The sequence below is a fragment of the Marmota marmota genome, unplaced genomic scaffold (assembly GCF_001458135.2).
Source record: "Marmota marmota marmota unplaced genomic scaffold, marMar, whole genome shotgun sequence".
Classification (NCBI taxonomy): Eukaryota; Metazoa; Chordata; class Mammalia; order Rodentia; family Sciuridae; genus Marmota; species Marmota marmota.
In genome coordinates this window covers 5,433,613-5,448,972 of record NW_025999968.1, presented here as the reverse complement: position 1 = coordinate 5,448,972, position 15,360 = coordinate 5,433,613, and the positions used below count along the sequence as shown (strand labels likewise).

General features: G+C 39.5%; 1 protein-coding gene across 47 annotated transcripts in view; it reads right to left on the bottom strand.

The window, feature by feature from the left end:
* Zbtb20 (zinc finger and BTB domain containing 20) overlaps nt 1-15,360 on the bottom strand; it is an 809,739-nt gene that overhangs the window by 23,553 nt on the left and 770,826 nt on the right. For all 47 annotated transcript variants that reach the window (XM_048803868.1, XM_048803910.1, XM_048803874.1 and 44 more), the window contains one exon: nt 6,667-8,271. In XM_048803868.1, coding sequence (XP_048659825.1) covers nt 6,667-8,271 — 1,605 coding nt within the window. The remainder of the gene's footprint in view (nt 1-6,666; nt 8,272-15,360) is intronic.

Genomic DNA, 15,360 nt, shown 5'->3' with positions numbered 1-15,360 from the left:
TACTAACTATACTGAGCAGAGAGATTGGCTTTGCCAGGGGTGGAAGTTGAGGGGGTGCTGGAGAACACCATGATCTTAGAGTCAAATGGCCCTGTTTAAATCTAGGCACCAACACACTGTATGCCACTTGACAAATCACTATATGCCTCCGAGGTATACAGTTTTACTTACCTCATTGTGCTGGTGTTGACATAAAATACATATGAAATCACTTTGCAGACCACCAAGGGCGGTGTGGGAATACTTGCATGGTATTCTTATTACAAGGCCACCTCCTTCCCCATTAAATGGTTCCATATGCTTTTTGAACTCTTAGGTCAATTTCTAAAATAGTTTTTCTGTCTCTTTTCTTTTTTCTGAGCCTACTGGCAGAGGCCCTTTTCCTCCTGTGTTTACTGCTTTGGTCTGTCATTGGCTTAGAAACCAAATGATCAAGCTAGTTAAAAATAAGGTGTGTAAGAATACTCAGTCACTGAATGATGACATGAGGTATTCTTCTGTAAATAAAGTCCATGGGTCTGTAACATCTCCTTGGATCATTACATAAAGACTTATTTTTGTTTGACTATTCTCAGCTCTTGTTCTCTGCTCTTAACAGGTAAGATAAACTGCACTAAGGTGTTTGATCTATCTCTCCCATCTCATTTCCGATTATCAATGTGGGCACCTATCTCAGAGCAGAAAGTTCCTTTTACATACTCTTTCATGACCCAGCCTAAGGCCCAAAGCCTGAAACTCACTAAGGTAATATTTTTACAACTAAACTAGGTAGCAGGGCAAGGAATTTACTTTTAAATTTGAGTTAACTTCCATTTATAATATATGTCTTGACTGTGTTTCTGTTTTCTCCATTAAACAAGACAGGAGGTTTGACATGTTGTGGTAATAACTGCAATAAATACAATCACCATATACTGAGTGCTTACTATGTGTTAGGTTTGGTGTTTGGTGCTTTATGTTCATGATCCATTTTGTGAAATTTCTCTCATTGGACAGTTTGTTGTTGTTGTTGTTGTTGTTGTCATTGTTGTGTTTTCAAACAAAAGTATTTGTTTTGATGCACACTGATGGGATAAATATGATGCATAGGATCTCAGGGTTAGAAGAGAAGAATTTTACTTTTAGACTAAAATAGGAGAAGTTAGGGAAGACTCACTGCTAATAATCTCAGTTTGCTAAAGAGCTCAGTCTATGCATAGTGTTTACGTTGGTAAATTTTTTTTGAAATGGGAGATTCCCTAAAAGAGATAGTCATGCATGTTATTTTTAGTTGAAACATTTCTGTCAGCTGTAAACATGCTTGGAATTCAGCTGGTCTTTGCTATCCTTGTGCTTTCAGTACAATTTATAGCAGCTATGATAGGCTGGCCAACTATCTTTTAAAACATGTCCACCTGTCACCTTTAATGGGAAGCGTGCCTTAAGTTCCAGATGGTATTTTGGCTGCTAGGAAGCTGAAACTTTGTCTGTGTTAAAACGCTCTTGCTATTTGAAACTTTCACCTTCTAACTGTGTGCTTTGCCTCTAGGCAAGGTCATTGGTGAAGGCTTTTTACTTTCACACCCTTCTAATCTGACTATAAATTGATTCTTCACAGTTGTCATCTTCCCTCTATAGCATATATGTGTGTGCTGTTGGTATGCTTGTAGTATCAGTTCTGCCATTAATTATTCACACGACCCTGGGCTTCTTAAGTGTTTTCATCTCTCTGGTTTTGTTCTGCCTTCTTTAAGTGAAGAGTTGGACCAAGCACTTGCATGGCCCTTTGCCGATTTCCTGGTCTTCTGCTTAGAGTGGCCCACAACCCCTGGAAGAATCCAGTTCTGACCTTGTCATTAAATGACCTGAGGGCAACCTGTTTAATCCCTCAATGCATTTGCAGCCCCACATTTTAAATAGGACAAAGTATTTTGTTCCCTTCCCTGCACAGAAAAAACTGTATGCTAGTTAATGAGGAAAAATGTTTGCAAAGCACTGGGGAGCTCCCTAAAGGAAGGTGCTCTCTATAATTACTAGGTGCTGTGTGATGGTGAGCATAGGCATTTCAGGAACTGTCTTACTAAATGGGGTGTGTTTTCAGATTAGTCAGGTGCCCACAATTTCCTTTTCCAAATATATAGATTTGAAACAATATCACTCAACAGGAATGTAAATATTTTTCAGTCTCAATATTTTTCTGTATGTGATAATGCAGTCCCTAGAGGGCTTTAGACACTATACATGAAATGGATGTTGTCTGCTGACTGTTGCTTTCCAAATGAAGAAATGAAAAGTGAAGACAAATAGTAGTAGATGGCTTTCCAGGTTTGAGCCTATTATCAGAAATGGCAAGTATGGTTTGTTAGAAAGGGACACAAGGTACAAAGTGGATACTTTTGAATTATAACACGAAAGGCAAGCTCATTCGAGCCCCTTCACTTTTAAATGATCCATTTAGGACCTATACAGATGCACAATCCAGATATGAAATCCATTTCCCTGGCTGGGTGACTTGGGCATGTTATTTACCCTCTTTAATCCTTGGTTTCCTTATCTATAACTTGAGAATAATGCAGAAAGTACCTGCCTTGAGAAGTTGTTTTGAAAATTAAAGAGATAAAGCACTTTAGCACAGAGTATGCAGCATTTTTAGAAAAAGTAAACTGTTCCATACTGCACAAAGAAACTGAGGATAAGTGAAACCAACTGAGAAATGACTTGCATGACATAGGAATCCAATCCAGAATTTAAAAAATCATTTCTGATAATCAATAATGCAAGTCATTAGAAAAAAGAAGAGGTACCATGAATAAAATGTTAGCAAATAACATAGAGAAAGAATTCTCTAGCAAGCAGTGAACCGAGCAGTGGAGGCAGACAAACTAAACAGCAGGTGAAGAAATTGAGGGCAGAGGCTGTGTCCTTCACTGCCTTTTCAAGGATGAGAGAGTGGTGAAAGTTTATATTTTTCTCCATTTTTCAATACCTGCTCTACAACTCCTCATGGACCAGCTCTGATACTTACTTACTTGACTATAACTGACAAGTGGGGGGTGGGGGGGAAACAAACAGGGAAAAGAAAGACACTACTTAGGTTAGTAGTTGTAGAAGGCTCTGCCCAAAGCTCACAAAGTTCCAGTAAAGCCATCCTGATGGGCCAAGACACCCTATTGGAGGCTCAGCAAGAAGTCACTTATTCTACTGATTCTTTCTCATTCTTTCCAGGTTTCTCCTGGGCTGTAAAAAGGACAGCAAAGGCTATTATCAGGATATTTTTAGAAATACTGTTTCTACCTGCCTCTCCCACTCTCTCTGACTCTCCTCTGTTGTAGCACAATGCTCTCTTCTTCGGATGAGCACAATGAGGGGTCAGAAAACCAAGACAGGGTGCTTGATGAGGTAGCAGGGAGCAAGGAAGGAAGAGGAAGAGAAAGGGGAGAGTAGGGGTGTTCTGGAAAGTGCAGGTCCTCTGAATGGGGAAAATCAATACTGGACCAGAGAATAAGAAAGGCTCAGTATCAACAAAAGAAGTCTACCCCAATGGAATTATATGCAGCTTTCACTGAGTTTGCTCTCCACCCAGAGAAATCTGGTCAGAAGAGGGCCCACACTCCTGAGATACAGATAATCTGATTGCCTGCCAGCTCTTCTGCCCTGTTATTGGTGACTGTCTAAGGGGGATTGCCTACTGGGGACACACTGCATTCATAAAACATCTGTGGCTTCAGTGATAGCTAAAATATTTTGGTGGTAAGCAGATGTTTAAAGATCTCATGGAACTTCATCCACATCACCTGACCTCTTTTACAACTTTATGCATGGGTAGATTTTAACATCCCCAGAAAGTGTTAGCTCCAATTAGAGTAGTACTAACATCCTGAAGATCCCCTGACAAATAAATCATAGCAGAGAGTAAGATGCTAGCCCCACTAGATTATCTCCTTCTCCCTGTTAATAATTTCTTGCTTTCTAGGTTATGTTGCAAAATATATCATGTTGTTGTGACATAACATAACATATATATGTTCCTAAATGGTTTTGATAACTTTACACTATTTATACTTAAGTGCTTTCACAAAAATTACTTAATTCTAAGAGCAACCATATAAAATATGTACTATTTAAGATATGAAAAACTGAGGTTCAGGTTGAACCTAGATTTTTGTCTAATGTCTCTTGCTCAGAAAATGGTAGAAACAAGGCTTTCTTACTCCAAAATTTAAACTCACTCCTTTAGCCCCAATGGTTTGATAAAACTAATAGTACACGTTCTATATAAGGATTATTATTGTCTTGGCATCCCTATTATTATCCCCCTGCAAATACTGTTTTGCTACTCCTATAACTTTATCTATTTACATTGAATTCATGACTGAAATAGCTAAGCTTCTCAAAGCAACAAGCAAAATTATGTTATGTGCAGAGGGTATCAGTGGACTAAAAACTATTAATAATATGATTTATAAAAAGCAAAAACATCTATCTTCTGTTGCGGGGGGGCAGTGGGAACAGATATCTGTACAATATATTCTGTAGCTAATTTTAAAGAAAGAAAAAGGAAAATAAAAAAAAATCTAAAAGTCTTTCTGAGAAAAGAATGCATTTATGTATAAGTCACTTGAATTAAGTTCTCCTGGAAAGCATGCCCACATTTTTAAACAGTCATTTACATACTCACTCAACAAACATTTGCTAAGCAACTACATATGCTAGCCCATATTCATTTATAGATATTTATAGCAAAAAGTCCAAAGTTTGGAATTTAAAAGAAAGTTCCACCTGCAAAGGGTTGCCAGCTAAAATATATGACACCTTGTTAAATATTTATTTCAGATAAATAGCAAATAATTTTTAATATAAGTACATCACAAATTTTGCATGGGACATATTCTAATAATCTACTTCTTGTTTATCTGAAATTCCTCTTTAATTAGTTTGCCTATTTTTTTTAAAGTCTAGCAATTCTATATCCAGAGGTTAATAAATAACCCAGACGCCATACTGGTCATTCTGATTATTACATGTGCTATTTTATTACCTAAAGCAAGGTAAGAATAAATGGAATATGATATCTGAAACGTATTTAGACCCTTGGAAAAAGTATTTAATATATAAATCTGCAAGGTATTTTCTGCACTATTTCTGTGGAGGTACATCATAAAATAAATAAACAACTCTGTGGAAATAGACCACTAATACTTTTGGAAGTGGTTAGACATCATTAGAGAAGGGTTTGATTCATCCATTGACTAAGTATTATTAAATATTTTTTATTTGTAAGGTATTATTTACATATATATGTATATTGTGTGTGTGTGTGTGTGTGTATATATATATATATGTGTGTGTGTGTGTGTGTGTGTGTGTGTGTGTGTATGTCTTTCGGCTCTCACAGAGTTTACATTCTAATGAGAATGTTCAACAATGCCCACATAATGATAAAACAGGTCAGTACTTCTAAATACTAGAGGGTTATATTTGCCATGACACCTATGCAGTTTGGAAGACCTAGCTCACTGCTCATATTTGAGAGATTTACTTTTCTATGCACACAGATTCTTCTTAGTTGAATTTTAAAGAATAATGTTATGTAATAGAAGCAACCTAATGCTATCCTAATCACCCAGGCTCAGTCCTCCATAGGAATGATTCTCAATTTCAGCAGGAATCGGGGCTTGTTACAATGGTATTACAAAGGTATTTTTAGGTATAAGAGAGTCTATGTGAAATCTTAGTCATACAGTTGGCCACTTATATGGAAGCATATCCATGGAGTTCCCACTTCTATGTCTGTCCCATTGTGGAGCTAGGAAAAAGTACCAGTGGAGATGTCAGGAGAGCTTTGCTCTGGAGTCATAGAATCCAGAGAAACACCTATCCTGCCCATCTTAATGACTGAATCCTCTCTACAGCATCCCTGTGAAATGATCATCCATTCTGTCCTTAAATACCTCTCACTACAGGAACCAGTTCCTTCGGAGGCAGTCTATCCCATGTTAGGGATAACTATATTTCTTTTTCTAGTTAGTTGAAAGACTCCTTGGAGCTCTCAATCATGGGCCCAGTTCTATTTTTTAGAGCTGAAGAGAATAAACTTAATGTCTGCCTCCTTTGAGCCATCTTAATAATGCTAATAATAACTACCAGTTATCTAGTGCATATTTTGTGCTAGGAGCTTTTCTAAGAATTTTATATATACTAATTAACATAATCCTCAAAAAGAAGCACTATAAGGAAGGTGTATTGATATTATTCTCATTTTACAGACAAGGAAACTTTAGAATAGAAAAGTTATTTTCTCAAAGTTGTCACCTTTTAGTGGTGGCTAAGCCTGAATCCAAATCCAAGTGTTCTGGCTCAAGTTCTTAACTACTGTATTATGCTGCCTCTGAAACTTAAATACTTGACTATGGTCTATATTATTCCTGATTCTTCTCTTCTGCAGGCTTCACATCACTAGGACATCCTGACTATACATAGAGTTTCTGTGAGATTGTCTTTCAGTGGTAGAGTACTTCATTTCTATGATTGGGCACAGCTAGGGCTTCTAGAATGGGCTTGTGGTGGAGTTTCTTTAAAATCTGAAAGATGACTTCAAACCTTCCCTTCCACCTCCTGTCCTGTCCTTCCATTCCCATAGCTCCCTCAGCCCCCCTGTTGCCAGGCTTCCAGGCAACCAGCACTCACCTGTGTGTACGAACATGTGCTTGACGTAATTCTGTTTGGCGGTGAAAGTCTTGTTGCAGAGAGTGCACTCATAAGGCTTTTTTTCGCCTTGCCCACTGGCTGTGCTGTGGCCTGCAGATGAGGCCAGGGGCTGTGGCGCTGGCAGCTGTGCAGTAAAGGTTGACAGACCAGGTTGGGACACTGTCACAAACTGGGTCTGCTGGCCTGCCAGGGGCTGTGGCAGGCTGAAGAGGAAAGGCTTAGGGCCACTGCCTGCAGGCTGGGTAGTGAAGAGGGCTGGCAGATAGGTGTTGCCCGCTGTGCCAATGACCTGTGTGTTGCTGGTCAAGGTCAGAGGCATCCTCAGATTGCTGGTGAGGGTTTCTGTCTGGCGTAAGTAGAGCTGGGTACTTGGCAATGGCTGCCCGATGGACGTATTGACTGAAGGCTGTTGCAGGACACTTTTCTCTGAGCTGTTGCTGACAGTGATGACCCTGTTGTCCATCTCCACCTCATTGCTTCTCTCTGGAGAGGAGGCACCTGTTTCTAGCTGGTTTGGCTGTGGGCCGCCATCAGCGGGGGTTTCCGCGACCTGCTCAGGTTGGGTGGGCTCTGCCTGGCCATCCCGGGCCGCCCCTGGCCCAAACTGCTGTTCCACTGAGTCGGGTTCGGTGCCTATGGAGGAGCTGACACCAGAGTCGAAGCTTTCTCCTTTGGGTTCACTCTCGGTACCCTCAGCCTGGTCGGTGTCTTCTGTACACTCCTCGGATTCATTGCGCTCCAGGATCTGCACCCTTTGCTGCCCATAGTAGTCATAATCGTCCTCCATCTCCTGCTTGATGTGGATGTTGCCCACCAGTGTCTGGATGCGCACAGGCCGGGGTTGCTTGCGGCAGTGCGTGGTCTCAGGGGTGGTGGACAGGTAGCGCTCCATCTGCTGTGAGCGCTCATGGATGCGTGTGATCCAGCTGGGGTCTTCCATGTGGTGGTCACGGGGCAGGCCCAGCGCTGTCTCATGGTGGCTGACCACCGCACCGCTGTAGAAGGAGCGCTCGCCGCTGCCATTCTGCATGGAGCAGGCATAGAGTGCGGAGTAGATTCTGTCCACACTGTGCTGTGGGTGGCTCTGCAGGTAGCCTGATTCCGTGTCACTGCTCTGGCCTGACGTGCCTGACTCAGGAGTGCCCCGTGGCGTATCTTGGCCCGAGTCCTGGATGCCTGGGAACACATCGCCCACATTCTGCGACACGATGCGTGTGCACTCATCTATGACTGTTTTGATCTGCAGGATGCTGGCCGCTGTGAGGATCTGCAGAGCTTCTGACTGCGAGACTCTCAGCACGCCGCTGTACATGAAGTCAATGAGCTTTTGCACTGACTGCACTGACACTACCGAAGGGATCTCAATGTCGCTGTAGCCCAGTAGCAGCTTGTCCTGGAAGAAGGGGCTGCCGGCTGCCAGCACGCAGCGGTGTGCCCGCAGCATGCTCCCGTGGATGCGCACCGTCACGTCACAGAAGTGGCCACGGTTGCGCTGCTCGTTGAGGGTCTCGAGCACGGAATTGCTGAAGTTGTGAAGGTTGATGCTGTGAATGCGCTCGGTCATCCCCTTGCAACTGATGTCACCTGCAGTACAGCAAGGCAGACACAAAACAGGGCACGTGTCAGATCTAACTTAATGGTTTTCCTAAAACCTATGTCTCAGGTGAGAAATGCTAGAATCACCCTTCTTGCAGACACAGGCAGAGAGATGAGCAGACTGTACATAGAAGCCTAAAGGAACAAGGCCTGGAGCTCTTTCCCAGTTCCTGCCTCAGTGCCCTAGATATTGGATATTGAATTCATCTTGGTCCAGAGCTTCAGCTGAGATTGTGAGTTGAATAATGGGATGCCTCTTTTTGACTGCTATTTCTATGACTTCAGCAAGGAATAACTGAGAGGCAAATGGAAGACTTGTTCTCAGGGAACACTCTACTTTCATTTTAGACAAGTCTAAGCGTAGGTCCTTCAGGAAAGTTTCTGTTTCTGCTAATTTCTCAAACTTCCTTTATTCCTAGACATACCAGTATTCATAGTTTAGAAATAAATCCCCTTCCTATTAGTTTATATGTCATATACTATAGCGCACAACACATATGTGAAAATTCAACCCAGGCTACAATGTCTACTGAACAGCTGCCACCATGTTTTCTATACGATGGATGATTATAGAAAGTAATCTGCTAGTTAAAGGAGCATTGTTATCTCTGAGAACCTGTCTGAGCACTCTCTAAGATGGTTATGTAGAATATGGGAGGTTTTCTGAGGCTTAATGTAAAGGGAATGTTAAAAAGGTAAAAATTGGGTATGCTGATCTGGAAGATGGGATTATACCAGGTGATCACATTTACACTGGGCACTTTTAGAGTGAAGGGGAACATTAGAGTAATTAGGCCAGAACAGCAAGAGTAAACTATGGGTGAGATATACATTTGCCTTAGGTAACAGAGTACCCTATGCATATGCTCCAGGGAACTATTAAAACAGCTACCAGAGGAAGACAATAGTCAGCAATGTGGAGGCCATGGTAAGCCTGATCCATTGTTGCCCCTGTATTTTCAGGTTGTGAAAATGAGGGATAATGATGACAACATTTAGATCCACATTAATGGCTTTCCTATTCTTCTATACCACCTCTCAGATGGCTCTCAAGAATTCCTCTCTCCAACTCATTCTTCAGATTCCTCATTCTTGGAACAATGCAAGAAATAAAACAACTCATCCTGATACTAAAATGTAGAGTTTTCTGTATATAATTTTATTATCACTAAGGTCTTTCTTTCATTTAAAATAGTAGGCAGTAAAATCATCACCTCTGAGTAAAATGGGCTTATTTATTTGTTTGTTTTTTATTTTTTATTTATTTTTTGGTGATACCAAGGGTGCTCTACTACAGAGCTCCATTCATTTTAGTGTATTTCAACACAGAATCTTACTAAATTGTTAAGGCTGGCCTTGAACTTGCCTCAGTCTCCTAAGTAGCTGGGATTACAGGCTAAAACAGATTTATCTAAACAGGTGAGAACATTCTTTAAATCATAGCATAACACTGGAGATGTTGAGATGTCATGTATGACTGAGTTGTCTTCTTTCAGATAATTCTGGGAAGTGTCTTTATCATAATTATTTTAACAATGAATAGCCATGTAATATTTTGGTGTACAAACTCTCTGAAATGTAACATCTTATTTACTTCTGTTATGTTTTCAGGATACGTCTTATTATTCCTATTTGCTATAAGACAAAGTTGGGTTCTCAAAATGCCTAAGTGACTTGCTCATAGTTTTACATAACTAATAAGTAAGAGGGTTGGGATTAGAATCCATTCCTCTTGATGCTCTTTTCACTGCATATACTGGATTCTGAGTAATGGAACTTGAATTGACATTTAGATTTAGAGCCATCCTTATCTCAGTAGGATAAAAAAATACATTGAAAGTTATGGATATTGCTTTAGAGACAAGAAATGGTCAACATCAAAAGCTGTCGTATCACACAGATACACACACACACATACACACACATTCCATGAGAAAAATTCAAACTGCTTGTTTGACTAAATCGGATTGCAAGTCAAGTAAATCTAAACAATCAAGTTATCTGCTAAATATTCTGAGTTATGATTACTGCAGTAATGTTGTCACCAACTTCATTAAAAACTACAGAAATGTAAACTTATACACATATACATGCTGATCTGATAAGCCTAGCTGGATTTTTGCAGACATAATTCTTAAACATCTTCCTAAGTATTCTGGCCCCACACTGTGATGAGCAGCCATGAAAGGCTGAATCGCTTTTTGTTGATATGGGTACAGATGTGAGGGAGGGACTCTGCCTCTCCATTCAAGCGCACCTCATTTCTCCAGCACACAATGTGGAGGCAACTCCTTTCCCAGGCTTTCTTTCATTTTTAACACTAATACAGTGGGAAAAAGTTTCTGCCACAGCAAGGCAAAGTCCAGGCTTTTGTGAACATGTCCTTTTCAGCCAATGGGCATTAATGTATAGATTCCATTGGAATAAATCTGAAATACTCTACTGTAGAAGATTTGTCCCCATTGAAAACACATCTTGATTAGATGGTTATTCAAGGTCTGTATAGGAAGGAATGGTGTGAAAATGCTAACTCTATTCTTTCCTAGATTGGCACTGAATAGGCATTTGGGCTATTCAAAACACACACACACACACACAACAACAACCACCCTCCTCCCCCAAAACCCAAACCCTGTCAACTCTATAAAGCTACACAACTTTACATACATTTTGTGTATTTGAGGATGCCTCCCCACCTTAAAGAAAGAAAAACTTGAAAAAACCCGCCATAGTATAAACGTGAAACTGATGCAAAGTAATAAAAGAGAAATTGTTCCCTGTGTTTTAAAATAATAACCTACTCCTTTCACCAGAGTAAAAAACATGAAGTCAGCCTGTGACGGCATTCACTAGAAACATGCTGAATGTGGTGATGTATTCTAAGTGACTATGTTGTAAGAGGGAGCACAATGTATGGGGCTGAAGCAGGGGTTAGTCCTGAAGGGAAAATCTGCCTGGTGAAGGTGGGAGAGGGCCTGGCTCTCTGTTTTGTAGGAATTCAGCTCCTGCCAGTCCCTTAAACTGCAGGGGTCCAGGGATAGGACTTAGCATGAGAATAAAAAGCTGCCTGGGCATAAGAGAAAATGAACAAGAAAGGAAACAGCAGGCAATACAATCTCTTTTAATTAGGTGTGAAATCTAGTCCTTTCTCAGTCAGGAGAGCAAAAGGATATATAAAATGAGACTAGTGCAAGAATAAGGTGCTGCAGAGGGGGATGGGAACTGGAGTTTCTGTGACTTGGGAGGAAACTCCAGTTATCAAAAATAAAACCAATAGGAATTTCGGTCAAGTCAACAGGTCTAAGTCAAATGGCAGGTCCGAAAAACCCTTGGGCTTTCAATCTGGGGCACCAGGCTCAGATGAGGTAAGTAGGGCAGCACAGGAAATAGGGCTAGGGTAGCCAGGCCTTCACAACCCAGTCTCATACATCACACTCTTCTCAACATTGTATCTTGATACGTTTAGCATGCTAAGGTTGATCTTTCATATATGAGGACATTAATGATGACCTTAAGCTATTACCTTGGTGCCACTTGCCAAGTTGGTCATACTAGGAAGAAGTCAGTGGACTCTGGGGAATGCAGATGTGCATTTTGGTCACTCAGACCCCTTACTCCTTAAATTTCCTGCAAGGAAATTCAGTAATGCCTACCTCACCTAAATGCCAAAAGGGCCTTTCTGAGCCCTTGTACTACAGGAGATACGGAGGTTTTAGTTCAGTTTCCCCATCTAGAATAAAGGGCTCTGTGCCTTCCCATCCTCTCTTTCTATTTCACTGCTATTTTCACATTTTTTTGTAGGGTGGCTGGGAGCACTAGGGAAATCAGCTGTGCAAGAGGAAGGCAGCAGGCAGAGCAAAACCTCTTTCTCCTACCTGGCTTCTACCTGGTAACTTTATTCCTATAGTGGGACCACAGAAAGGCCATCAGTCTGTGGGAAGGAGAGTTGTAGGGTTTCACTTATCCATTCTTGGGCAAAAAGGGGGAGGCTTGGGCCCTTTCCTGATGAGGGTTCTCCTCTGTCTTCCAGGGTACCTAAACCCAGTGTTCAGAAACCACCAGGGATTTCAGCACATTTCTTAGCCATTGATAACAGATTTCTCCTCATAAGACATAATTCAACTGTTCAACTTTCAGAAATTTGAGTTTCAAACAATTTTAGGAATGCACTACCTATGAATGTTGGGGACTGCCTGAATATGTTTTTGTAGTCATTGTTTATTATTTTAGCTGGACAAACACATTAAAATTATTAACTTTAAATTATTTATAACAGCATTCTACATATGTTTTTACAACTGTAGTTAGGTATGTCTTTATTATTCCTTGAATTTTCATTCATCTATGAAACATTTTTAAAGAGTACTAAATATTTAAGGGTATTCAATTTAATTGGTGGGTATGGATAGCATCTACAGTCTTCATGAATGGCCATGTTTTCACTTTCATAGAAACAAGGTTAGTAGCTTTCAATAGAATATCAAAAAGGTATGCGTTCTTCCCAAATGAATACTCACGGATTAAGATTCAAGTATCTCTAAGCTGATCTTTACTACTTTCAATAATCAGAGCCCTGAAACTCATGGCAGCTTTCATGATTCCATCTAATGCATTAGGATTTTTGATAAGCTGATAGTTCCCACTGCTTGAATTGATATTATTTTATAAGATAAGGTAAATAATTCAAAGAAAAATTTGGATTGAATCCAGGTTTTATCAGAGTAGATTCCATTTGATAGTTAACACAAATCCACAGAAGAATTAAGGGAACACCTTTTAAATTTTTTGACCATTAAAATTAGATATTGTGGCATATAATTGGAAAAAAACCTAAGTACAAATTCAGTACACAGTTTTAATCCGGCCAGCAAAATCCGATTCACTTGAGAGCTCTGCAGGACTACTAACAGGAACTCTTTCTTTTCCCTTACTGTCCTTGCCTTCCTTTGCCTTCTCTCTCCTTTCTTTTTCTCTCTTTTCTTTCATTTTCTTCTCTCTTTCCTCCCTCTCTTCATTTCCTTCTGTTGTTATACCTTTAAATTTTATTAAGTTTTAAGTATGGGGAACAAGAAGGCAAAATTTGAACTAGGAAAGCATTTGCCCTATGACCCTCAGGCCCATTCCCAAATCTAGATTTAACATCCATTACTGGCTGGGTTTTCTTCTCTTCTCTCTTTATATTTTGTCTGAATGCTGAGGATAGATTTATATTACTAGTGGGATTTTCAGGTCCAAAGGAAGAAATAATCCCAGGGAAGACTTTTACAGTTGGCCCTAGAGACTCTTGCAGAATCTAGAGAGTCTAGAGACTCTTCCTTTTAGTTATCGCAGGTCTTTCAACTTAAGTCTGCTGTCACATCTAAGAAGGAAGAGGACATGCCTGGCCAAATGTCTAAAACTGCAATATAACTATCTTGTGGATGAAGTTGCTTTTAGGGTTGCTTGAATTGTCAACAGTTCATTAATGGAATGTTTACTGAGACTACTTCAGTGTAAATGGACCTATAATAATATAGAAGAACTGAAATCTAAAAAAAAAAAAAAAAAAAAACCAAGAAGAAAGAAATTCACCCATAAGGACCTTTGATATTCAAAACATATTAATCAGTCAACTTCTACCAGAACTCAATGCTCAGGAAAAGCTGCATTCTGCTTTTATCTTTTTGGATCGTACAAATAACATAATTGATCATATTTCTTTCTTGGCTTTGTTTACTAGGGAACTCTAAATTAAAATTTAGTCTACATTTTAGCAACTATATAGACTTCCTGATTTTTTTCTATATAAATATTTCCTCAGTTTTATTCTATGGTTAATTCCTTATTTCACTTGTACACTGTTTTCTTCGTTATAGTTATATAAAATATATTTCCTCCATATTTATTAATAATTGAATATTCTTTTAAGTCAACCCATATCCCTTTAGTTATGAGGTGAGGGTATAATCAAACAGTTAATCAATTAGTTATTGAGCATCAACTTTATGAAACCAATTGTGCATATAAATTATAACTTCATTTTAAGTATTATCAAGCTACATATGTATTAGGGTTATCTAGAGAGAATCAATAGGATGTGACTATAGATACATGAGAGGGGATTTAATACAGGAATTGGCTTATGCTATTATGGCATCTTATAAGTCTTATGACAGGTAATCTGCAGGTTAGGGACACTGAAATTCCAGTAGCAAGGGTCATTCAAAATACAAAGGCCTCAGAACCAGGGAAGCCTATAGTGGCATTCTCAATTCAAGGCAGGAAGCCCAAGAGCACAAGGAAGGAGCTATTGATATTAAGTCTTGGGGTCCAAGTGCCAGCAATCTGAAGTTCTGATATCCAAGGCAGATGAGTCTTTCTCAGCTCTCAGGTGGAGATACCAATTTGCTTTCTGTATTTTTCCTCTGTGAGCCCTTAATGTGTCAAAACGAGGCAGAGTCTTCACTACTTGTTCCACTCATGGGCTTGCCACTTCTCACAGACACATCAAAAATGATGCCTATCTGAGTTTCTAGGGATTCCTTAATCCAGTCAAGTTGGTATCCAAAACTATCACAAATCCATCCTTTGTCAACTTGATACTCATACACATCTCCTCAAACCATTCTTAATTTCCAAATAAAGAAAATAACAAAGTAATAGTTTTGCCTTACAAGATGCAACTGAAAATTCCCTAATCCCTTCCCCAGAAGAGGAAGCAAAAATTCATGGGTGATATTTACTCATCTTTTGATATTCTATGATTTAAACATTAAAATGTACAATGAACAATAAAGAAAATTATATGATATTCTCTTCTATGATAAAGAAAAGAGAGGAATGAAAACGAAAACATTGCTTAATATATATGTGTATATATATAAAATGTGTATATACATATATAAGAAATAAGTATGTGTGTATATATGTACATGTACTTGTACATATACATATATGTATATACATATACACATGACAATTACAGTCCCCATTTCTGTAGTTGGTCATGTAGTTCTAACAGATAATTATTGAATTTTCTACTTCCCATTTTATATTGCCTTTTCTTTAAACAAGTACCTCAGATGGTCATGGTTCTTT